The sequence below is a fragment of the Cervus elaphus genome, chromosome 5 (genome assembly GCF_910594005.1).
Source record: "Cervus elaphus chromosome 5, mCerEla1.1, whole genome shotgun sequence".
Taxonomy (NCBI): Eukaryota; Metazoa; Chordata; class Mammalia; order Artiodactyla; family Cervidae; genus Cervus; species Cervus elaphus.
In genome coordinates, this window is record NC_057819.1 from 58,451,891 (window position 1) to 58,479,095 (window position 27,205).

A 27,205-nucleotide genomic window follows, 5' to 3' on the forward strand; every position below is an offset into this window, starting at 1 on the left:
AGGGGGACAGTCAGGACTAAAGGGCACAAAACATTATTACTGAATGAGAGGACAGGGAGAAGGCCAGTGAGCCAGGGTGAGCCAGAGAGAAGGATGCCCTGTGCAAAAGCATGGTTTCCCACTGTAGAAACTAAATATGGTAATTTTATTCATTCAAACTAATTTCAGACTCTTACTTTCATAATAAAAAGTCTAAATAATTCTGAAATTATTAAAATTACTGATATGATATGATAGTGGTTCAGTGGATGAGTTTGAATACCACTGCCACCTAGAAGCTTGGCAAGTTGGGGTAGGTTACTCAAGCACTCTGAGCTTGGAAAAAAGGTAATTGTGTGATACTTTGTGAGTGCAACAGTTAGAACCAGACATGGGACCACTGACTGGTTCAAAATTAGGAAGGAGTATGACAAGGATGTATATTGTCACCCTGCTTCTATATCATGTGAAATGTTGGGCTGGATGAAACCCAAGCTGATCTGGGTTTCATCCAGCAACCCAAGACTGCTGGCAGAAATATCAACAATCTCAGATATGCAGATAATACCACTGTAATGGCAGAAAGTGAAGAGGAAATGAAGAGCCTCTTGAAGAAGGTGAAAGAGCGGAGTGAAAAAGCTGGCTTAAAACTCAACATTCAAAAAACAAGATCATGGCATCTGGTCCCAACACTTCATGGCAAATAGAATGGGAAAAAGTGGAAACAGTATCCGATTTTATTTTCTTGGGCTCCAAAATCACTGCAGATGGCAACTGCAGTCATGAAATTAAAAGACATTCGATGGAACAGAATAGAAAGCCCAGAGATAAATCCATGAACCTATGGACACCTTATCTTTGACAAAGGAGGCAAGGATATACAATGGAAAAAAGACAACCTCTTTAACAAGTGGTGCTGGGAAAATTGGTCAACCACTTGTAAAAGAATGAAACTAGAACACTTTCTAACACCATACACAAAAATAAACTCAAAATGGATTAAAGATCTAAATGTAAGACCAGAAACTATAAAACTCCTAGAGGAGAACATAGGCAAAACACTCTCCGACATAAATCACAGCAAGATCCTCTATGACCCACCTCCCAGAATATTGGAAATAAAAGCAAAACTAAACAAATGGGACCTAATGAAACTTAAAAGCTTTTGCACTACAAAGGAAACTATAAGCAAGGTGAAAAGACAGCCCTCAGATTGGGAGAAAATAATAGCAAATGAAGAAACAGACAAAGGATTAATCTCAAAAATATACAAGCAACTCCTGAAGCTCAATTCCAGAAAAATAAATGACCCAATCAAAAAATGGGCCAAAGAACTAAACAGACATTTCTCCAAGGAAAACATACAGATGGCTAACAAACACATGAAAAGATACTCAACATCACTCATTATCAGAGAAATGCAAATCAAAACCACAATGAGGTACCATTACACGCCAGTCAGGATGGCTGCTATCCAAAAGTCTACAAGCAATAAATGCTGGAGAGGGTGTGGAGAAAAGGGAACCCTCTTACACTGTTGGTGGGAATGCAAACTAGTACAGCCGCTATGGAAAACAGTGTGGAGATTTCTTAAAAAACTGGAAATAGAACTGCCATATGACCCAGCAATCCCACTTCTGGGCATACACACTGAGGAAACCAGATCTGAAAGAGACACGTGCACCCCTTTGTTCATCACAGCACTGTTTATAATAGCCAGGACATGGAAGCAACCTAGATGCCCATCAGCAGATGAATGGATAAGGAAGCTGTGGTACATATATACCATGGAATATTACTCAGCCGTTAAAAAGAATTCATTTGAATCAGTCCTAATGAGATGGATGAAACTGGAGCCCCTTATAGAGTGAAGTAAGCCAGAAAGATAAACACCAATACAGTATACTAACACATATATATGGAATTTAGAAAGATGGTAACGACAACCCTATATGCAAAACAGAAAAAGAGACACAGAAGTACAGAACAGACTTTTGGACTCTGTGGGAGAAGGTGAGGGTGGGATGTTTCAAAAGAACAGCATGTATATTATCTATAGTGAAACAGATCACCAGCCCAGGTGGGATGCATGAGACAAGTGCTCGGGCCTGGTGCAGTGGGAAGACCCAGAGGAATCGGGTGGAGAGGGAGGTGGGAGGGGGGATCGGGATGCGGAATACGTGTAAATCTATGGCTGATTCACATCAATGTATGACAAAACCCACTGAAAAAAAAATAAATAAAGGAAAAGAAAAAAAAAAAAGACATTCGCTTCTTGGAAGGAAAGCTATGACAAACCTAGAGAGTGTATTAAAAAGCAGAGACATCACTTTGCTTATTACAAAGGTCTATATAGTCAAAGCTATGGTTTTTTCAGTAGTCACATACTGGAGAGAGTTAGACCATAAAGAAGGCTGGGTGCCAAAGAATTGATGCTTTCAAATTGTGGGGCTGGATAAGACTCTTGAGAGTCCCTTGGACTGCAAGGAGATCAAACCACTCAATCCTAAAGGAAATCAACTCTGAATATTGACTGGAAAGACTGATGCTGAAGCTGAAGCTCCATTACTTTGGCCACCTGATGTGAAGAGCCAACTCATTGGAAAAGACTTGGATGCTAGGAAAGATTGAAAGCAAAAGGAGAAGGGGGTGGCAAAGGTAAGCTGGTTAGACAGCATCACTGATTCAACAGACGTGAGTTTGAGCAAACTCCAAGAGGTAGTGAAGGAAAGGGAAACCGGGTGCGCTGCAGTCCGTGGGGTCATACGAACACGGCTGAGCGACTGATCAACAATAACAAGCTGGAAGAGGAAGAAGGAAGAGGCGTTTCTCTTCCCAGTCACTGCCTTCTGCATTGACTAAGTCCTGCTTTCCTGGGGCCATTCTGGACAACATACTATGGGAAGATGAGGATCAAATGCACACAGAAGTTTAAAATTCTGCAAATTTTTCCCTTATAAGCAAGAAACACAGTATGCTCACTTTTTCGTTGTAGATGTCCCCAAGCATTGTACTTGCTCTCACAAAATCCAGGTTTTGAAAGTTGTTTCTTGCAATTTTCACAAATTTTTTCAAGTATTTGACTGCTTCTGCCATCTGTCCTTGGCTAGAAAAAAAATATAAGAAATCATTAAAGTCTCATCTCACTTAATATCACATTAAGAGAAGATTTCTTTGTGTCTTTGCTTTAGAAAGTGTTAAGACAGTTATCAGGATAATGAAATGTAGGGTGTAAATTTTAAAAACATGTGGCTCATCTTTGATGGAGTGTACAGTGAGTTAGAACGTGAGCCTTTAGACTCTTATGGATTACTGGTAGTATTGTAAAATGGTACCGTTGCTTGGAAAAACAACTTGTCAATTCTTCAAAAAGTGTAATAGTTACCATGTGACCCAAGAATTACACTCCTATGTATATACCCAAGAGAAATGAAAACACATGTCCACCAAAAACCTATACATAAATGTTCATATCAATAATCATGATAATAGCTAAGAAGTGGAAACAATTCAAATGTCTATCAATTGAAGGGATAAGCAAAATGTGCTATATTCATACCATGGAATGTTATTAAGCCATAAAAAAGAATGAAGTAGTGATACATGCTACAACATGGATAAACTTTGAAAACAAACTAAATGAAAGAAGCCAGTTACACATAAAAAAATCCACATATGATATGATTCCATCGACAAGAAATGTCCAGAAATGACAAATCTATAGTGGCTACCCACTCTAGTATTCTTGCCTGGAGAGTTCCATGGACAGAAGAACCTGGCAGGCTACAATCCATGGGGTCCCAAAGAGCTGGACACGACTGAGCAGCTAACACAACAATGATAGAAAGCAAGTTAATAGTTACCAGAGGCTGGGGCGATGGAGGCGGGGCGGGGGGTCTCAGGTAGGGAACTGGGTGTGGCTGCTAACAGGTGTAGGTTTCTTTTCTTTCTTTTTTTTTTTTTTTCATAATTATTGATTTTTTTTTTTATTAGTTGGAGGCTAATTACTTCACAACGTTTCAGTGGGTTTTGTCATATATTGATATGAATCAGCCATAGATTTACACGTATTCCGCATCCCGATCCCCCCTCCCACCTCCCTCTCCACCCGATTCCTCTGGGTCTTCCCAGTGCACCAGGCCCGAGCACTTGTCTCATGCATCCCACCTGGGCTGGTGATCTGTTTCACTATAGATAATACACATGCTGTTCTTTTGAAATATCCCACCCTCACATTCTCCCACAGAGTTCAAAAGTCTGTTCTGTATTTCTGTGTCTCTTTTTCTGTTTTGCATATAGGGTTGTCGTTACCATCTTTCTAAATTCCATATATATGTGTTAGTATGCTGTAATGGTCTTTATCTTTCTGGCTTACTTCACTCTGTATAAGGGGCTCCAGTTTCATCCATCTCATTAGGACTGATTCAAATGAATTCTTTTTAACGGCTGCGTAATATTCCATGGTGTATATGTACCACAGCTTCCTTATCCATTCATCTGCTGATGGGCATCTAGGTTGCTTCCATGTCCTGGCTATTATAAACAGTGCTGCAATGAACAAAGGGGTGCACGTGTCTCTTTCAGATCTGGTTTCCTCAGTGTGTATGCCCAGAAGTGGGATTGCTGGGTCATATGGCAGTTCTATTTCCAGTTTTTTAAGAAATCTCCACACTGTTTTCCATAGCGGCTGTACTAGTTTGCATTCCCACCAACAGTGTAAGAGGGTTCCCTTTTCTCCACACCCTCTCCAGCATTTATTGCTTGTAGACTTTTGGATAGCAGCCATCCTGACTGGCGTGTAATGGTACCTCATTGTGGTTTTGATTTGCATTTCTCTGATAATGAGTGATGTTGAGCATCTTTTCATGTGTTTGTTAGCCATCTGTATGTTTTCCTTGGAGAAATGTCTGTTTAGTTCTTTGGCCCATTTTTTGATTGGGTCATTTATTTTTCTGGAATTGAGCTTCAGGAGTTGCTTGTATATTTTTGAGATTAATCCTTTGTCTGTTTCTTCATTTGCTATTATTTTCTCCCAATCTGAGGGCTGTCTTTTCACCTTGCTTATAGTTTCCTTTGTAGTGCAAAAGCTTTTAAGTTTCATTAGGTCCCATTTGTTTAGTTTTGCTTTTATTTCCAATATTCTGGGAGGTGGGTCATAGAGGATCTTGCTGTGATTTATGTCGGAGAGTGTTTTGCCTATGTTCTCCTCTAGTTTTATAGTTTCTGGTCTTACATTTAGATCTTTAATCCATTTTGAGTTTATTTTTGTGTATGGTGTTAGAAAGTGTTCTAGTTTCATTCTTTTACAAGTGGTTGACCAGTTTTCCCAGCACCACTTGTTAAAGAGGTTGTCTTTTTTCCATTGTATATCCTTGCCTCCTTTGTCAAAGATAAGGTGTCCATAGGTTCATGGATTTATCTCTGGGCTTTCTATTCTGTTCCATTGATCTATATTTCTGTCTTTGTGCCAGTATCATACTGTCTTGATGACTATGCCTTTGTAGTAGAGTCTGAAGTCAGGCAGGTTGATTCCTCCAGTTCCATTCCTCTTTCTCAAGATTACTTTGGCTATTCGAGGTTTTTTGTATTTCCATACAAATTGTGAAATTCTTTGGTCTAGTTCTGTGAAAAATACCTTTGGTAGCTTGATAGGGATTGCGTTGAATCTATAGATTGCTTTGGGTAGAATAGCCATTTTTATAATATTGATTCTTCCAATCCATGAACACGGTATGTTTCTCCATCTGTTTGTGTCCTCTTTGATTTCTTTCATCAGTGTTTTATAGTTTTCTATGTATAGGTCTTTTGTTTCTTTAGGTAGATATACTCCTAAGTATTTTATTCTTTTTGTTGCAATGGTGAATGGTATTGTTTCCTTAATTTCTCTTTCTGTTTTTTCATTGTTAGTGTATAGGAGTGCAAGGGATTTCTGTGTGTTAATTTTATATCCTGCAACTTTACTATATTCATTGATTAGCTCTAGTAATTTTCTGGTAGAGTCTTTAGGGTTTTCTATGTAGAGGATCATGTCATCTGCAAACAGTGAGAGTTTCACTTCTTCTTTTCCTATCTGGATTCCTTTTACTTCTTTTTCTGCTCTGATTGCTGTGGCCAAAACTTCCAACACTATGTTGAATAGTAGTGGTGAGAGTGGGCACCCTTGTCTTGTTCCTGATTTCAGGGGAAATGCTTTCAATTTTTCACCATTGAGGGTGATGCTTGCTGTGGGTTTGTCATATATAGCTTTTATTTTTGAAGTGAAGAAAATGATCTGCAATTAAATAGTGGTGATGACTGCACAACTCTCTGAACATACTAAGAACTAATGAATCCTAAAATTTAAATGTAAAATGTATGCTATATGAATTACATCTCAGTAAAGCTGTTATATTTTTTTTAAAATAAAACCTCTTAAAAAGGTTGAAAATTTATACATTCCTTTGTAGATGAAACCAATTATTTGAGAGGGAGGCATCTGTGATTCATAAAATATTTGTTGGAGGTATTAGAAAAAATATAATGAAAATAGAGGACTGTTAAATCTCCTAGCCAGGATTCAAGAAAGGAAAGATAAATCTCAGAGATGGAAGGAGCCTGGCTCCTGGCATAAGCTTCTGGCAAATGGCAAGAATTTATATAAACAAGAAATAAGACCTAATTTTCATAAGTCACTGAGATTTTGGAGACTGTTAGAGCAGCTCAAATGACCCAAAGTGACTAAAACAAGTTTGGCTATTCTTTCATAAAGAAGAGGGGTCAAATCATCATACTGTAAACTTAGTGTTGCATGTCAATTACATCTCAATAACACTGGAAGGAAAAATAATACAGTACTTGTATTTAGAAAATTAAATAAACAGATAAATATCATGTGGGGAGCACTGACCAAGAAAAAAAAAAAAGAAGAGAGGCACATCATTTTAAAGATTTCAATGAATTATATTAAGAAACTTCCATTATTTGAATTCTGCTCTCATTTTATTAAAATAAATGAGTCCCAAATGCTCATTAGTTCCTCATGATCTGCATGCTACCCCAGAGATATACAAATCTCACTTTCATATGAGTAAGAGCTAAACAGTAAAGGATAATAACAAGTAGAAAGGGGCTTCCCTGGTGGTTCAGTGGTAAAGAATTTGCCTGCCAAGTGGGTTCAATCCCTGTGTTGGGAAGATATCCTGGAGAAGGAAATGGCAACCCACTCCAACTATTCTTGCCTGGGAAATCCCATGGACAGAGGATCCTGGCAGGCTACAATCCATGGGATCGCCAAAGTCGGACACAACTAAGCAATTAAACAACAAGTGGAAAGGCTCTAAAAGTCTCTCTGCTGCTGCTAAGTCGCTTCAGTCGTGTCCGAGTCTGTGAGACCCCATAGACGGCAGCCCACCAGGCTCCCCCATCCCTGGGATTCTTCAGGCAAGAACACTGGAGTAGGTTGCCGTTTCCTCCTCCAATGCATGAAAGTAAAAAGTGAGAGTGAAGTTGCTCAGTCATATCTGACTCTAGCGACCCCACGGACTGCAACCCACTAGGCTCCTCCGTCCATGGCATTTTCCAGGCAAGAGTACTGGAGTGGGGTGTCATTACCTTCTCCAAAAATCTCTCTAAAAGAGCCAATTATTTGAAAGCCAGTCTAAAGAGACAGGTCTTCTCTTTGAGGAGCTAACACTTGGGGGCCTATGAGATCAAGAACAAAGGTTAAAAATCCTGGAGCAACCAAAGAAAAAGACAGTAATTTTTGTAAACAGCTCCATCCAAGGTATCATATGCTGTGACTATTTTTTAATAGATGTAGCTGAAGCTACCTTCAACAACTCAAGGGACATTTAACTGCTGATTCAGACTGCTGATGGAAAGACTGCTGATTCAGAGCCCATAAAGAATTACAGGCATAACATTACAGACAAGGCCAGAACTGACTTCAAAATAATGACTCCAAGTTAAGCATCTTGAAGAAATTCAATATCTTTTGAATATCTGACATTTGTTTGGTCAATCCCTAAAAAAGAATGATGGATCTAAGATGATACACAATTCCTTTGCTAAATCATCTCAGAAATGTTGAAATTTTTTTATTGAAGTGACAAAATCCAAAATTTAGAGGTTTTTAAAGTAACAGAAAACACCATCATTGTATTCTTCAAAGGAGCATAACAAAAGAAAACCCCTACTCCTGAATGTCTCTGAATTCCTAGAACCACCTTTCTTTGCTTTCATAGGTCAGCAGTTCCCAGTGAGCATCTGTGCTCTGACCCTTAATAAATAACTAGATGAAATTCTGAAACTCAGAGCTTGTTCTGCTATCTTGCATGAAAATGTGTTAGTCACTCAGTCATGTCCGACTCTTTGCAACCCTATTGAATGTAGCCCACCAGGGTCCTCTATCCATGGAGTTTTCCAGGTAAGAATACTAGAGTGGGTCGCCATTTCCTTCTCCAGGGGGTCTTCCCAACCCATGTATCGAACCCAGGTCTCCTGTATTGCAGGCAGACTCTTTACCATCTGAGCCACCAGGAAAGCCCAAGAAGGGCATTTCTTTATGTTTATACTGCAAAGATTTACTCAGAGGAGCTCCAGATAGGATGGTATCAAATATGGCATATGGAGAAGTTTTACTAACAAATTTTTTAATTAATGCAACTATAGAAAAATTCAGCAATATTAAAACCATATTTCACTGATTTTAAAACACATGCTTTCCCATATTTTAACATTCCTGAAATTGAGATCCCTCCCTGAGAACAGGTGGCATCTTATAGTTTTTCATAGACAGGAGTGGTCAAGTCACAGTTGTTGCTGAACTTATCCATGTCTTTGGACATGATCCATGGTTGTAATGCCTTGATCCTTCTGTTGACAACTATTCAATGATAATTTCAGAAAGAAATATGAGGACTGGTTGTTTTCTGAAATCCTGGAAGATAAGAAAGTACCAGCTTCAAGACTGGCAGATTGGTAGCCCATCACTTGGACGAAATACTGAAGGCAGGGGACACTGGAGCCCTATTTGAAGGAAAGCTACACAGCACCAGTGTTCTTGATGACATAAAAAAGATATGGATGAGAAAAAAAATAATGTCAATTTGAGTTTAATGGTGATTCAGAAGAATTGGACTTTGAATGCAAAGATGTTCAAGGAATATAATGAATTTACTTTGTTTACAGTTTCTTTTTACAGGAATTCTCATGAATCATTGTAAAAATACTTATTGTAAATGAGTCTAAAACAGCTCTCTTATTAAGTATAAAATACAAATTTTAAGCAAAAATAAAGCATTATGTCACAGTTTAGTTGGAATATTTTTATTTATTGGATATGTACAATGTGTAGTCCAATAGGAAGAATGTTAGATTCAGTGAAATTTGAAAATAAAGCTACTTGTTCAGTATAATGGATTCAGTTGGTTCACTGGTTAATGACTTTTTGATTAAAAATTTCTAGGAAGTGTGAAATTCACATTGAATTTATAGGTATATACATGAAATGACTAGGACATAAAGAGATCAAACAACTCTAAAGCTGGTCTAATCATTTATGATTCTAATAAATCTCTATCTGAATTGACTCAACTTAATTTTATGCAAAGATTAACTTACCTAATTTTTCATGTTTCTGTTTATGTCATGTGTGTATAGCCATAAAGCAATCAAACATCCAACACTGTTCTGTTTGTATGTTGGGCATCAAAATATTAACAGTTCTCACTTTATACATTCATTTGCAAAATGGCCTTCATTTTCCTGGTTTCAGTTAAAAGAGAGAAATCTAACATTCACCCAAATCTCTGAACAAACAGAACTCACTGTGGAATCATTTCTTCCATGAATGTCTATAATCAGTAATTGATGAGCTATTACTATATGTAATAAATAGTTGGAAAAGCACTTCTTAACAAAGTAATATGAAAGATAATATTTGATTATTAGTGGTAGGGCCTTGAGATCTGTCACACCAGAAATGGTCATATATGGAATAAATACGTTAATGCAAAAACATTTTCATACATTTAAAATTTTCATAAAATAATCCCATTATTATATAATGGGTGTGTGTGTTAGCATCACCATTAGGAAAATTAAAATTTGTTTGGCTTCTTCACAAAATCAATTAAAATGAGTTGGAAAATTATGTTTATACCAAAGAGGAATTATTTAAGATTAGAACTCATATTCACCTTGGAAAAAATGTCAACCTGCCTTGAAACATTGACTAAAATGAGCTATTTTATCTAAATGCTATTTTTCTGTGATCCATATGGAAATAAACACAGCGGCTCTGAGGAAAAACTGCATATCATTAATCCACGGTCTTTGATCTATACTAAACATTTAATAAAACTAGGTTTTAATGTCAAAAAAGAGGGGTGAATTGTATGGTATAGGAATTATATCTCAATAAAGCTGTTATAAAAAAAAATAAAACCTTTAAAAAGTTTATAATGGGTGAATGGTACTTTGTTTTTGCAAGTGTCCCTCATCAGTGAAATCTGTATCACTAAAGTCACCTAACAGAGTTTTGCCAAGAAAATGCACTGGTTATAGCAAACACCAACAACACAAGAGAAGACACTACACATGGACATCACCAGATGGTCAATACCAAAATCAGATTGATTATATTCTTTGCAGCCAAAGATGGAGAAGCTCTATACAGTCAGCAAAAACAAGACTGGGAGCTGACTGTGGCTCAGATTATGAACTCCTTATTGCCAAATTCAGACTTAAATTGAAGAAAGTGGAGAAAACCACTAGACCATTCAGGTATGACCTAAATCAAATCCCTTATGACCATACAGTGGAAGTGAGAAATAGATTCAAGGGATTAGATCTGACAGACAGAGTGCCTGAAGAACTATGGGTGGAGGTTGGTGACATTGTACAGGAGACAGGGATCAAGACCATCCCCATGGAAAAGAAATGCAAAAAGGCAAAATGGTTGTCTGAGGAGGCCTTACAAATAGCTGTGAAAAGAAATGAAAACAAAGGAGAAAAGGAAAAATAAACCCATTTGAATGCAGAGTTCCAAAAAATAGCAAGGAGAGATAAGAAAGCCTTCCTCAGTGATCAATTCAAAGAAATAGAGGAAAGCAATAGAATGGGAAAGACTAGAGCTCTTGTCAAGAAAATTAGAGATGCCAAGGGAACATTTCATGCAAAGATGGGCTCGATAAAGGACAGAAATGGTATGGACCTAACAGAAGCAGAAGATACTAAGAAGAGGTGGCAAGAATACACAGAAGAACTGGACAAAAAAGATCTTCCCGACCCATATAACCACAAAGGTGTGATCACTCACCTAGAGCCAGACATCCTGGAATGCGAAGTCAAGTGGACCTTAGGAAACATCACTACAAACAAAGCTAGTGGATGTGATGGAATTCCAGCTGAGCTATTTCAAATCCTAAAAGATGATGCTGTGAAAGTGCTGCACTCAATATGCCAGCAAATTTGGAAAACTCAGCAGTGGCCACAGGACTGGAAGAGGTCACTTTTCATTCCAATCCCAATGCCAAAGAATGTTAAAACTACCACACAATTGAACTCATCTCACACACTAGCAAAGTAATGTCAAAATTCTGCAGGCCAGGCTTCAACAGCACTTGAATCATGAACTTCCAGATGTTCAAGCTGGTTTTAGAAAAGGCAGAGAAACCAGAGGTCAAATTGCCAACATCCACTGGATCATCAAAAAAGCAAGAGAGTTCCAGAAAAACATCTACTTTTGCTCTGTTGACTACACCAAACCTTTGACTGTGTGGATCACAACAAACTGTGGAAAATTCTTAGAGATGGGAGTACCAGAACGTCTGACCTGCCTCCTGAGAAATCTGTATGCAGGTCAAGAAGCAACAGTTAGAACCAGACATGGAAAAACAGACTGGTTCCAAATCGGGAAAGGAGTACGTCAAGGCTGTATATTGTCATCCTTCTTATTTAACTTATATGCAGAAAACATCATGCGAAATGCTGGACTGGATGAAGCACAAGCTGAAATCAAGATTGCCGGGAGAAATATCAATAACCTCAGATATGCAGATGACACCACTCTTACGGCAGAAAGTGAAGAAGAACTGAAGAGCCTCTTGATGGAAGTGAAAGAGGAGAGTGAAAAAGTTGGCTTAAAATTAAACATTTAGAAAACTAAGATCATGGCATCTGGTCCTATCACTTCATGGGAAATAGATGGGGAAACAGTGGAAGCAGTGTCAGACTTGATTTTTGGGGCTCCAAAATCACTGCAGATGGTGACTGCAGCCATGAATTTAAAAGATGCTTGCTCCTTGGAGGGAAAGTTATGATCAACCTAGACAGAATATTAAAAAGCAGAGACATTACTTTACCAACAAAAGTCCATCTAGTCAAAGCTATGGTTTTTCCAGTAGTCATGTATGGATGTAAGAGTTGGACTCTAAAGAAAGCTAGTGCTAAAGAATTGATGCTTTTGAACTGTGGTGTTGGAGAAGACTCTTGAAAGTCCCTTGGACTGCAAGGAGATCAAACCAGTCCATCCTAAAGAGATCAGTCCTGAATATTCATTAGAAAGACTGATACTGAAGCTGAAACTCTAATACTTTGGCCACCTATTGCAAAGAACTGACTCATTGGAAAAGACCCTGATGCTGGGAAAGATAGAAAGCAGGAGGAGAAGGGGACGACAGAGGATGAGATGGTTGGATGGCATCACCGATGCGAAGGACATGAGTTTTAGCAGGCTCCAGGAGTTGGTGATGAACAGGGAAGCCTGGCATGGTTCCATCCATGGGGTCACAAAGAGTCGGGCATGACTGAGTGACTGACCCAAACTGAAAGTCACCTATGCAAGCGCATTCTCAGTCATTCAGCTGTGTCTGACTCGTTGCGATGCTAAGAACTGTAGCCTGTCAGCCTCCGCTGTCCACGGAATTTCCCAGGTGTCATCCCAAGCCAGGGATCCAATTCGCATCTCTTGGGTCTCCTGCATTAGCTGGCATATTCTTTACCACTGAGCCACCTGGGAAGCTCCAGTGTCATCTATATAAGTGGCAGAATGCTTAGAAAGACAAGTTCTAGCAGAGTGCTTAGTATATATTAGGTCTTTGTATATTTTTGAATAAAGAAATGGTTGAAAATTTGAGAAGGGAAACACTTATGTAGTACCCACTGAATTGATGACTTTGAACTGTGGTGTTGGAGAAGACTCTTGAGAGTCCCTTGGACAGCAAAGAGATCACCAGTCAATCCTCAAGGAAATCAGTCCCAAATAGTCATCGGAAGGCCTAACGCTGAAGTTTAAGCTCCAATACTTTGGCCACCTGATGCAAAAAACTGACTCATTGGAAAAGAGCCTGATGCTTGGAAAGACTGAAGGTATGAAGAGAAGGGGACAACAGAGGATGAGATGGTTGGATGGCATCACTGACTGAATGGACATTAGTTTGAGTAAGCTCCAGGAGTTGGTGATGAACAGAAAAGGCCGACATCCCGCAGTCCATGTGGTCGCAAAGAGTCAGACTTGACTGAGAGACTGAACTGAACTGAACTTATGGGCAATTTCTTAATTTCATGTACCACTACATATTAGGTATGTCGTAATTCCCATATGCACATGCCTGGCACATCTATATTTCTAGCCCTGATTTCACCCTGTATTTCCAATTGTCCAGACATACTTGGTATGCTAAGGAAGACAGTTCTCTCTGAGTGATATCATCTAATGATGACACCGATGGCATTTTGGGGATTAATCTTCAGGAAACTGTTTCATAGGGGAGTGATACAAAGCATTCACAAGTCATTTAATGTGTTTTGCTCTAAAAATGGGGTTACCCTCAGAGATTGTTTTCTATGTTTTATAGAAGAGACACAGATGTACAGAACAGACTTTTAGACTCCATGGGAGAAGGCGAGGGTGGGATGTTCAGAGATGGGTGGGATGTTCAGATGTTTCAATGGTGAGAACAGCATTGAAACAAGTATACTATCAAGGGTGAAACAGATCAGCAGCCCAGGTTGGATGCATGAGACAAGTGCTCAGGGCTGGTGCACTGGGAAGACCCAGAGGGATGGGATGGGGAGGGAGGTGGGTGGGGGGATCGGGATGGGGAACACATGTAAATCCATGGTTGATTCATGTCAGTGTATGGCAAAAACCACTACAATATTGTAAAGTAATTAGCCTGCAACTAATAAAAATAAATGAAAAAAAAATGTGTCTCTAGATAAGTCTGTTTTGAAAGATCAAGCCCACTTCTCCATCTATGATGTGTAGCTAAAGGAGCTATTCAAAAGGACATGCCATATATATGCGTTAGTATACTGTATTGGTGTTTATCTTTCTGGCTTACTTCACTCTGTATAATGGGCTCCAGTTGCATCCATCTCATTAGAACTGATGGTAATAATAACCCTATATTCAAGACAGGAAAAGAGACAACAGATGTATAGAACAGGCTTTTGGACTCTATGGGAGAAGGCGAGGGTGGGATGATCTGAGAGAATAGCATTGAAACATATATATTATCAAGTGTGAAACAGATCGCCAGTCCAGGCTGGATGCATGAGACAAGTGCTCAGGGCTGGTGCACTGGGATGACCCAGGGGGATGGGGTGGGGAGGGAGGTGGGAGGGGGGTTCAGGATGGGGAACACATGTAAATCCACGGCTGATTCATGTCAATGTATGGCAAAAACCACTACAATACTGTAAAGTAATTAGCCTCCAACCAATAAAAGTAAATGAAAAAAAAAAAAAAAAAAAAAGGACATGCCACAAGCTCAGAAAGAACTTCAAAAGAGTTTAATTTTTAAAAGCTAGTGGCAGAATTAGAGGTATAAACTTGCATAACCTCCCAAGATTTGTTGGGAACAACATCCATTTTCATAGAAAAGCTGTGGTATACTTGTAAAACTAAATTAAATTGCTTTAAAATAATGATATGTGCTATGGTAGATGGTAGAAAGATCTAAGCTTGAATCCAAGCTTGGCCTCTTAGATAAATAACTTTGATGACATCTGCACTATTTCTTAGCTTCTGTGTCCTCATTTTTTAAATGGTCATACGTATTGTAAGATGAAAAATTACATATATGTATAGCTTGGCACACAGTAACAATTCAATAAATGATAGTTCAGATGGTAAAGAATCTGCCTGCAATGTAGGAGACCCAGGTTTGATCCCAGGGTCAGGAAGATCCCCTGTAAAAGGAAATGGCAACCCACTCCAGTATTCTTGCCTGGAGAACCCCATGGACAGAGGAGCCTGGTGGGCTACAGTCTATGGGGTCTCAAAGAGTTCATGACTAAGCAACTAACAGACACACACAGCATTATTATTACCTCTCAGTGAAATAAAAACTTATCAGACCCATAGCTCTGCTATGTGGTATTATTTGTCAATAGCTGAGAAGACAATCAATTTAGCTAAGCACTGTTTTCTGAAAATCTTCCATTATGCAATGAATTAAACACCATAATTTGAACTCACACTCTGCAAGACAGGCACATAAAGTCTTGGTATCTATTTTCCAGGGGACAGAGTAAAAGAACTAACACTGTTTACCTGAGTATCAGGTACTGCCAGTGCATTCTTTTTTCCTTTCTTATTGGTAAAAGAATGTTCTGTGTTTCAGAAATGGAATGGAATTTTATATTACTGAAGTTGTGAATATTGCATCTTATGATTCTGTTCCCACCTTTTTATAACAAAATTATGACTAATCTTCTTCCATACGTAGGAATAGTTCAGTTCTCCAAAAAAAATCATGAAGCGTTTCGGGAATATTTCAAATGCAGATATCATGAGAGGTGCACTCATTACTTTATATTTATTCTGTGGAACAACTAAAATGGTATTGAGAAAGCTTGACAGTATAGGAATATTAGTAAATAAAATAATTATTTTACTTATAATTTTAAGTTAATTTGCAGATTTCTAGGACTAAACTGATCATATTAATTTAACTCTTAAAGATCTTTCTTGAATTGTAATATTCAAGAAAAAATGGATGAGATGAGATAGTGAAGACTTTGTGTAACTTTTTATCAAAACCATTGGGGAAATTATTATTTTTATTTAGTAAAAATGGATTCACCGAAGCTTTTTATGTTTGTGTTTCTGAAAGCTGATCTATTTTTGATGGAAGAACATTTTGGATTAGGTTTGGCTGGCTGAGGATTGTTAAACTGCAATACACACAAACAAAAAAAAAAAACAAGTTCAGTGAACAAGAAACACAAAACAGTATAAATAAAACTACCGCTAGTTAAATCAAGTTGTTTTTCTCCCAATGGAGATACAGATCTCCAAAACATCCAAAATTATCTGGAACTTGCTCTAGCAAATAATGCTAGAGAAAAAGACTTCCTGTGTAAATTGTATGCCCCACTCAATGAATGTGCAGTGCTAAAGCCTGCAAAGTTGTTAATATAACATCTGAAATACAAGCATTATATGCTGCTTAAAGGATTTGCACATTTAAAAGTTAGCAACAGATTTAGAAACCAGTCTTTCTTTGCAAGGGGAAGAATCAAATGTTTTCTTACGGGAAAGCTACAGATTATTTGTATAAGTTAAAGGACAAGGTTAAAATGTTAGACAAATATTAATTCCAGTTTTCTATATGCAGTGCACAGGTGCAACTGGAACAGCATATTATATGGTATAATCATTAAATTCATTCAACCAGACCTTAGAGAGTTAAAAACATATATTCTGAGGAACAGGACTCCTCGGTCCAAAGAATGAGAATGAAACAGTGCAGAATATTTGTGTATCAAGGTGATTCCAGTTTCCAACTGGGAAAACAGGACTGTTAACACCCACATCCCCTGACAACTGTCCAATTATGTATATCACACTTGGCCTACTGTTTGCGGTAGAAGTAATCAATAAAGGATGTGGTTGAGTGAACATAGATTTTGGTTGAACCAATGCATGAAAACTTAATCATTTACTCAGAGAGAAGAAATCAAATAGAGCAGAGATGAAGCAGCCACTGAGGGGTTTGTTGATTGTGCCACCAAGTTTGTGGGCCACAGATGAAAGTAATAAGGCAAATGGAATCAGTGACAGGAGAAAATGTAAAAAGCTATTCTTAATTTCATGAATTAATAGAAATGTTTTGATGTATGTTGCAGGGTCATTTTTAGGAAATTTCGCATCAAAGCCTGGATGTTCCATTTTAAAGAATATATGAAAATTACTAGGGCATGTCATTTCTCTCAAGCAAGAAGAAATTAATTTTCAGCTATAACAGAAAGGCAATTTTCACACTTGAAACTTTGTACTGATTGATTTAAAGATCTCCACTGTGGAAAGTTTTAGAGGAAATAATTTAACCCAAGTTTGCAAAAAATTTACAACTGGTAAGGAATAAACCCAGAGATGGGCTAGTGGTGACCAGTATGTCTTCGACAACTCTCATTTTTGTGATTTTTTCCCCTAGATTTTTAAAAAAATCATTCTAATTATTTGAAGAGTTGAAGCATTTCAGTAAATGAGGGGGGGAAATGCCATCAGGAAAATAAGGATATTTCCCTCTGTATTTATTCAAATTGTTTATCTATGTTATAATAATATTTACTTGGTAATTTCTCAACTCAGTCTGTCTTTGTTTTATGGAGTATAATTCTGGCTTTTATAGCTGTGTCATAGGCAATTGTTCTCTTAGAACACTGACTTTTTTTGACTAGATTCCAAGTAGGAGGGAAAAGACATTGTAAATGCTTATTTTCTGTTATGCTACTTAAACCCCTGTGCAATTAATATTATTCAGACCAACAGCAAAAATAACAAGCCCTGCTCACCATTAAAACCTTCATCAATAACCCTAACACCAGGGCTGAGTCTACCATTACCAAACAGGCAACTGTATTACCAAGTCCCTAGTCTTGAGGGAATGTGGCATGTTTTTAAATTGAAAGCTTAGTATAAATTCTTATAACCATTTTAGAACCTTCCAGCCTTGCAGCTTATTCACCTTTCATGCACGCTCAGCTGATGGCCTTAAACACACACTTATCCGAGACATGGCTATCCTCTTCCATTTCCTTTAAAGAGATGAAATATGTTTATAGAGATAGGACTCCCATTAGCGAAACTTGTACAGTTGCACAGGGTAGAAGAGAGAGATTTAGAGGTGATGCTAAACTTCACGTGCAGCTTGATTTATTTTCCAGTCGCCACCACCATAATTTCCTCTGTTTTGGTTGTGCTCCATTTCCTGCATGTTACTGCTAATCTGCAGACAGTTTAGGACTAGGAAAGGGTGTGTGTGTGTTGGAATGTATGTTAGTGCATGCCAGAGAACACTAAGCTCTTGAAGTGAAATTTTCTAAAAATGAACACAGAATGTATATCAAAGTATTTCTGGTGATAAGTGGACTCAATTTAATAATGTGTAGAGATCAGTCCTGGGTGTTCATTGGAAGGACTGATGCTGAAGCTGAAACTCCAATACTTTGGCCACCTCACGCTAAGAGTTGACTCATTGGAAAAGACCCTGATGCTGGGAGGGACTGGGGGCAGGAGGAGAAGGGGACGACAGAGGATGAGATGGCTGGATGGCATAACCGACTCGATGGGCATGAGTTTGATTAAACTCCGGGAGTTGGTGATGGACAGGGAGGCCTGGCGTGCTGCAATTCATGGGGTCGCAGAGTCGGACACGACTGAGCGACTGAACTGAACTGAACTGAACTGAACCAGATATCTCATGAGTTTGACCCCTGGGTTGGGAAGATCCGCAGGAGAAGCAAATGGCAAGCTACTCTAGTATTCTTGCCTGGAAAATCCCATGGACAGAGGAGTCTGGCAGACTATAGTCCATAGGGTCACAAAAGAGCTGGACATGACTTAGCGACTAAACAACAACAACAATCAGGTATCTAGGGTGCTGTTTTTCTACATGTATAGAATTTTTATTTTTGAAATGTTTCTAGAGTTACTTTGCACAAATAGTGAAAGAATATGCCATGGTTTACACTCCCCTGATTGGTCCTCCAAAAACAGCGAAAAAGCTGCAAAGTGGCAGATTTGGATTGGAAAGCTTGCAAGGGCCTTGGGACACTGTTTCCTCAAGACCTTGGAGGAAGCCTTTTCTATATTCTTTTGTGCATTACCCGGCTACGCATGTGCTCAGTCGAGTTCAACCCTTTGTGACCCCATGGACTGTAGCCCACCAGGCTCCTCTGTTCATGGAATTTTCCAGGCAAGAATACAGTGGTTTGCCATTTCCTCCTCCAGGGGATCTTACTGACCCAGAGATCGAACCTGTGTCTCCTGCATTGGCAGGTGGATTCTTTACCATTGTGCCACATTTATACAATTAAGAACCCATGTCTACCATACAAATCACTGATGACTTCATTGGTATTTTAGTAGATAGGAATTCTTACAAGTGGAATTCACTTCATTTAGTATAAAAGTGAGATGAGGATATATATTTTTTGTCCATTATATGTTTGCCCCCAGGCAGGTTGTTAGACTGTTGACACAGTTGGGCAAACAGCACACTCTTTGAATTATTTTAGCTTTGTAGTATTGTCTTAAATCTTGGAGGGTTGTGGTTCCTGCTTTGTTCTCTTTGCTCAGGATTGCTATGGCAATTCTGGGTCTTTTATAGCTCCATACAAGTTCTAAGATGTTTTAATTCTGTGAAAAAATGTCATGGATAATTTGATAGGGATCTCATTAAATCTGTAGATTGCTTTGGGAAGTATGGCCATTTTAACAATATTAATTTCTCCAATTCAAGAGCATGGGTTATCTTTCCATCTCTTTGTATAATTCTTTGGGACCCCATAAACTGCACCAAGCTAGGCTTCCCTGTTCTTCACCATCTCACTGATTTTGCTCAAACTCATGTCCATTGAGTCCATGATGCCATGCAATCATCTCATACTCTGTCACCCCCTTCTCCTCTTGCCCTCAATCTTTCCCAGCATCAGGGTCTTTTTCAGTGAGTCATCTCTTCCCATCAGGTGGCCCAAGTATTGGAGTTCAGCATCAGTTCTTCCAATGAACATTCAGGGTTGATTTTCTTTAAGATTGACAGGTTTGAACTCTGCAGTCCAAGGGACTCTCAAGAGTCTTCTTCAGCACCACAGTTTGAAATCATCAGTTCTTCAGTGCTCAGCTTTCTTTATGGTCTAAATCTTACATCTGTATGTGACTACTGGAAAAACTACAGATTTGACTATTCGGACCTTTGTCAGCAAAGTGATGTCTCTGCTTTTTAATACACTGTCTAGCTTTGTCATAGCTTTACTTCCAACAAGCAAGTGTCTTTTAATTTTTGTGGCTGCTGCAGTCACCATCTGCATTGGTTTTGGAGCCAAAGAAAATGAAGTCTGTCGCTGTTTCCATTTTTTTCCCCATCTATTTGCCATAAAGTGATGGGGTCAGTCAGATGCCATGATCTTAGTTTTCTGAATGTTGAATTTTAAGCCAGCATTTTCTCTCTCCCATTTCACCTTCATCAAATGGTATACAACACAGATGAGAAATTCAAATTGTGGAGTGGAAAATAAAATATTCCAGATGAGACCCCAGTTTAACAGGTGAAAAGTATTTTAAGATGACCACAGGTTTCCAGAAATTTAAAAAATAACTATAAAGACTATCAGTAACCAAAGGTGAAGACCAACATTTGTTTTGTGACATAGTTAGTGCTCAGTATAATAGGTTATAAAAGAAAAGATTTTTCTCTGAAGTTTTATCTCTTTGGTTATATTAGAACACAATGTCATTTTGTAGAAATCATTTTATAATGCTTCTTTCCAGTGATTATTTGGAAAATAAAAGCTTAAGGGATAGCTAGGTTGATCATCCACAGGACAGCTATCAACCTTCATTTGAAAGGGACCACAACGCTCACAGGTTGCTTGCTTTACTCACGGCTGGCCCTGCCTTCCTAATGTGTCCATACCCTCCTTATAAATTTGTCTGTTCCAATCATTCATCCAGTGAAGACTGCAGTGCATTTAATTTATTTTGTTTGGCACCTTACACTTCATTGGTGTTTTGATATTTAATTAATTATTTATTTAATATTTAATGATTATTATATTGGCAATGATAATTACATAATGAAGATCCATTTTCAATGCATTAGACATTCTAAGTGCCTTTGGAATAATAATTTTACCTTTTAAAATACCACCAGTTGTATGTATTTATAACTGAAATACAGATAGGAACATATCAGAGTTTGACACAATCTATATTTACTACTGGGCTTCCCTGCTGGCTCAGCAGTAAAGAATCTGCCTGCCGATGTAGGAAACGCAGGTTTGATCCCTGAGTCGGGAAGATCACCTGGAGAAGGAAATGGCAACCCAGTCAAGTATTCTTGTCTGGGAAATCCCATGGACAGAGGAGGCTACAATACAGTCCATGGGGCTGCAAGAGGGTCGGACACAACTGGACTAAACAACAACAACAACAATATTTACTACTATTACCACTACATAGTTAACACTACTACTACAAAATTATTTAAAAGCTCTATCTTAGATATTAGGTAACATACCAAAAACCAAGGCCATAACTTTGATAGCTTTTCTTATCCTTACTCTATCTTGGCTGGAGTATAATGCAGTGATTAAATGGAGTACACAACAATCACAATATGATGAGTGAATGTCATATATATTTTCAATGGAAAAATTTGTATCACAAGTTGTTTATGTATATTTTTGTTCAATTTTTCTGTTTTAAATGAAACATTGGGAATACTGTTTTTGCACCTGATCGTTTATCCAGATGTGTTCAAAGGAGAGATGGATGTCTTAATGGAAGAAGCATAAAATGGAAACTTTCCTCAAAGAAGAGATCTGGAAAGGTTACAGTGAACCACAGTCACTGAAGCGTACTGTCTATGTGCTCTCTGCTTTTTTAACCTGTGAGAGGTGACCTGATTTTCTCCTCTCATTCAAGGTCATCACCAAACTTCCAGAAAATCAAAAAGTAAAATAGTATGGAGGAGGAACAGACAAAGAAGAGTTTAGGTGCAAGTTTAAAAATACCACCTTGGTTTAAAATAACTTATGATGAAAGGGTCACTTAAAAAGGGCACTGCTTAAAATTTAAGCAGGCAGTAATGGAAAGCGACAGACCTCAAACAATTTAAGTCTTTCACAGTTGAGTGAATTCACAGTGACAGCAAGACAAGGATGTGCAAACTTACCTCTGCAGGACCTTGGCCGTTGCTTCATAGGCTCTCCCCAGGCTGAGATCATCATCCAGGTCTGTAGAGATTTTGCCGTAAGTGTTGAGGACCTATGGGGAAAGAGCAATACGTATTAAACATATAACATGAACAGATTCACTGATGTTTCATTTCAAAACAGAAAAGATCCAAATTAATAGTTGTCTTTCATGTCACCATAAAATTTTTCTATTAAAAATTCATGTTGGTTTGGTTTATTTTTATCTATTGTATTACTCATTTCACAGCGATCTCTTTGAGCCTTGACAGTGAAGTCTTACTTTTGTAAAAATAATTCTTTTCCTGCACAATCCAAAATCTTCCAATTGATATAACTTAGGTGTGAATAAATAACTGAATGGGTTACAACATTATTTGAAAATATAGAACTATTATCTTAGGTAATATAAGGCAGATTATAATAGTCTACTAGGGTAGGTTAAATATCACTTCTCTTCCTATAAACAGCTGTTTGAAAAGCATGAATTTAGGTGCCAGGCAATTTCTAATCTATCATTTTATTAGAGGCATATCTCACAGTTTGTACACGTGTTCAGAATATACTAAAAATATTTCTTACAAATGTACTTCATTACCAACAATCTCTTCAATAATCAAAAGATTATGGCTGCCACGGCCAAATGTATGATCTTAATTTAACACTGACATCTGCGTGGTATGATTTTCCTTTTTATTCTATTTCCCTTTCAAGGGCTAGAAGAAGGAAAATAAAATTTCTTCTTCCTCCTTCATTGTTACTTGACCCAACCTATTACACACATGAAGACACAGGAAATCTCCAAAGACCTCTATGGAAATCCTTTTTGCACATTTTCTAAGAAAGAATTAGTGAAAGTCATTTGACAGCGTTGAGAGAGAGAGTCAGCATGAGGGAAGGTGGACATGCAGGATGTGTCCCCAGCCTGAATTAGGCATCTTAGAAAGTTTGCATGTTAGAGACAGTGTTGATATTCATCTTTACTTTCTTAAAGTTAATATTTAGGAAATAGTTTTAGTGAGGCCATGGTGATACCTCCTAATTTGTGTGTGTCTGTGTGTGGTTTGCTAGTGACTGCTTGACATAATACTGATATTAAAACTTACTGATACATCTTGACCCGGTGTTGTAATTCCTGTTAAACCTGCAAAGTTCAACAATTTGATTCTTAATTTTAAGCCTCTTAGTAAGTCTTGTATGAGCCTGAGAATTTTCTTTTGACTCTGTCCTGCACAGATGATAGCACTTAGACTAAGTCTGATACGACATGACATAGAACTTTCGGAGTTAAAGGACAGAATCTCTGAATTTTGTGAATTTATAAGAGACTTCATTAAATCCAAACATCAAAATATTTAGAAAGAGACTGTCTAGTATCTCTTTTGGTCTATACATGTTTTAAATGACATTCTAGAAATTTAAAGATCAAATATTACTATATTTTTGTGTCAAAAATAATTTATTCAGTAAATATTGTTATTGGGTACCAGTGCTGTGATAGACCCTGCATGCTGGTGCACCAAGTTACTTCAGTCGCGTCTGACTCTTTGCAACCCCACGGACTATTATATACAGCCCGCCAGGCTCCTCTGTCCATGGAATTCTCCAGGCAAGAATACTGGAGTGTGGTTGCCATGCCCTCCTCCAGGGGAATCTTTCCGACCCAGAGATCCAACCTGGGTCTCCTGCAGTTCCTGTGCTGCAGGTGGATTCTTTACCACTGAGCCACTGGGGAAGCCCCCATTAGACCCTGGGAAACCTTACAGAGAAGAGAGCATGTTCAGAGACCTTCAAGGCATTTACAGTCTCGTGGTACAGAGGTTTGCACTGATGCAGCTGTGTGAATTAGCAAAGACTGAAGACAAGTTTCTCCAGGGCTTCAGCTGCTCATCCTGCACCATGCTCTGATGTCCCTGGTCACTGTGAACCCAGAAGCAGCAATGTAACATCTGGGAGCACCCAGCATTATCTTAGGGCTGTGCCTCCTCTGACCATGGTTAGGAGGGTAGGTGTCCAGGAAATCACAGGTAAACACTTCAGTACTGATGGCTCCTCTCCCACACAGGTATGCAGCACTCCCAGGGAGCAGCCAGGGCAAATACCAGCTCAGTCTGGGCTTCTAGTTGTGACCTTGGGCTTGATTTTACAGAAGCTTCCTCATGGAACACAATGGGGTTGGCTGGAATGAACACTCACCTTAGTGTAAGAAGACTGGGATGCAAGATGTACTTCTACTACACCCCACACATCTGGCCTAAGAAATCTCCCTGAGAAGCTTTCCTCAGAAGCAAAAATGGAAACCTCCCTCTCAGAGGTATGAGATAATACAGAGAGCTATTTGAACTTGGGATGAGAATTTTCTGGGACTCTGTTAACCAGCCATCAGTGAAGAGCTCCTGGAGAACTCCCTCCTCAGAGTAGAGACAACATATTCTATTTGTGACTTGAGAGAGTTCATCATTCAGCTTAAACACTTTACCTAAAAATAGGAAATATACAGGCAGTGGGAAAAATATAGTTCATTATGGGCCCAAAGGGAATATACATATATATATATATATATATATATCAGTTCAATTCAGTCACTCAGTTGTGTCTGACTCTTTGCGACCCCATGAATCGCAGCACGCCAGGCCTCCCTGTCTATCACCAACTCCCAGAGTTTACTCAAACTCATGCCCATCGAGTCGGTGATGCCATCCAACCATCTCACCCTCTGTCGTCCCCTTCTCCTCCTGCCCCCAATCCCTCCCAGCATCAGGGTCTTTTCCAATGAGTCAACCCTTCACATGAGGTGGTCAAAGTATTGGAGGTTCAGCTTCAGTATCAGTCCTTCCAATGAACACCCAGGACTGATCTCCTTTAGGATGGATGGGTTGCATCTCCTTGCAGTCCAAGGGACTCTCAAGAGTCTTCTCCAATACCACAGTTCAAAAGCATCAAGTTTTCGGTGCTCAGCTTTCTTCACAGTCCAACTCTCACATCCATACATGACCACTGGAAAAACCATAGCCTTGACTAGATGGACCTTTGTTGGCAAAGTAATGTCTCTGCTTTTTAATATGTTATCTAGGTTGGTCATAACTTTCCTTCTAAGGAGTAAGCATCTTTTAATTTCTTGGCTGCAGTCACCATCTGCAGTGATTTTGGAGCCCAAAAAAATAAAGTCTGACACTGTTTCCACTGTCTCCCCATCTATTTCCCATGAGGTGATGGGACCAGATGCCATGATCTTAGTTTTCTGAATGTTAAGCTTTAAGCCAACATTTTCACTCTCTTTCACTTTCATCAAGAGGCTTTTTAGTTCCTCTTCACTTTCTGCAATAAGGGTGGTGTCATCTGCATATCTGAGGTTATTGATATTTCTCCCGACAATCTTGATTCCAGCTTGGGCTTCTTCCAGCCCAGCGTTTCTCATGATGTACTCTGCATATAAGTTAAATAAGCAGGGTGACAATATACAGCCTTGACGTACTCCTTTTCCTACTTGGAACCAGTCTGTTGTTCCATGTCCAGTTCTAACTGTTGCTTCCTGACCTGCATACAGGTTTCTCAAGAGGCAGGTCAGGTGGTCTGGTATACCCATCTCCTTCAGAATTTTCTACAGTTTATTGTGATCCACACAGTCTAAGGCTTTGGCATAGTCAATAAAGCAGAAATAGATGTTTTTCTGGAACTCTCTTGCTTTTTCAAAGATCCAGTGGATATTGGCAATTTGATCTCTGGTTCCTCTGCCTTTTCTAAAACCAGCTTGAACATCTGGAAGTTCTCCGTTCATGTATTGCTGAAGCCTGGCTTGGAGAATTTTGAGCATTACCTTACTAGCATGTGAGATGAGTGCAATTGTGCGGTAGTTTGAGCATTCTTTGGGATTGCCTTTCTTAGGGATTGGAATGAAAACTGACCTTTTCCAGTCCTGTGGCCACTGCTGAGTTTTCCAAATTTGCTGGCATATTGAGTGCAGCACTTTCCCAGCATCATCTTTCAGGATTTGAAATAGCTCAACTGGAATTCCATCACATCCACTAGCTTTGTTCATAGTGATGCTTTCTAAGGCCCACTTGACTTCACATTCCAGGATGTCTGACTCTAGGTGAGTGATCACACCATTGTGATTATCTGGGTCATGAAGATCTTTTTTGTACAGTTCTTCTGTGTATTCTTGCCACCTCTTCTTAATATCTTCTGCTTCTGTTAGGTCCATACCATTTCTGTCCTTTATTGAGCCCATTTTTGCATGAAATGTTCCCTTGGTTTCTCTAATTTTCTTGAAGAGATCTCTAGTCTTTCCCATTGTGTTGTTTTCCTCTATTTCTTTGAATTGATCACTGAGGAAGGCTTTCTTATTTCTCCTGGATATTCTTTGAAACTCTGCATTCAAATGGGAATATCTTTCCTTTTCTCCTTTGCATTTCACTTCTCTTTGTTTCACAGCTATTTGTAAGGCCTCCTCAGACAACCATTTTGCCTTTTTGCATTTCTTTTCCATGGGGATGGTCTTGATCCCTGTCTCCTGTACAATGGCACGAACCTCCGTCCATAGTTCATCAGGCTCTCTGTCTATCAGATCTAGTCCCTTAAATCTATTTCTCACTTCCACTGTATGGTCATAAGGGATTTGATTTAGGTCATACCTGAATGGTCTAGTGGTTATCCCTACTTTCTTCAGTTTAAGTCTGAATTTGGCAATAAGGAGTTCATGATCTGAGCCACAGTCAGCTCCCGGTCTTGTTTTTGCTGACTGTATAGAGTTTCTCCATCTTTGGCTGCAAAGAATATAATCAATCTGATTTCAGTGTTGACCATCTGGTGATGTCCATGTGTAGAGTCTTCTCTTGTGTTGTTGGAAGAGGGTGTTTGCTATGACCAGTGCATTCTCTTGGCAAAATTCTATTAGCCTTTGCCCTGCTTCATTCCATACTGCAAGGCCAAATTTGCCTGTTATTCCAGGTGTTTCTTGACTTCTTACTTTTGCATTCCAGTCCCCTATAATGAAAAGGACATCTTTTTTGGGTATTAGTTCTAAAAGGTCTTGTAG

The 27,205-nt window shown here is 38.8% G+C and overlaps 1 protein-coding gene across 2 annotated transcripts in view; it reads right to left on the minus strand.

Annotated features, from left to right (window-relative positions):
• Window positions 1-27,205, minus strand: part of TTC29 (tetratricopeptide repeat domain 29) — a 252,291-nt gene that overhangs the window by 105,133 nt on the left and 119,953 nt on the right. For both annotated transcript variants that reach the window (XM_043902567.1, XM_043902568.1), the window contains exons 9-10: window positions 22,149-22,240; window positions 2,962-3,085 (exon numbers count right to left, since the gene is read on the minus strand). In XM_043902567.1, the coding sequence (XP_043758502.1) occupies window positions 2,962-3,085; window positions 22,149-22,240 (216 nt within the window). The remainder of the gene's footprint in view (window positions 1-2,961; window positions 3,086-22,148; window positions 22,241-27,205) is intronic.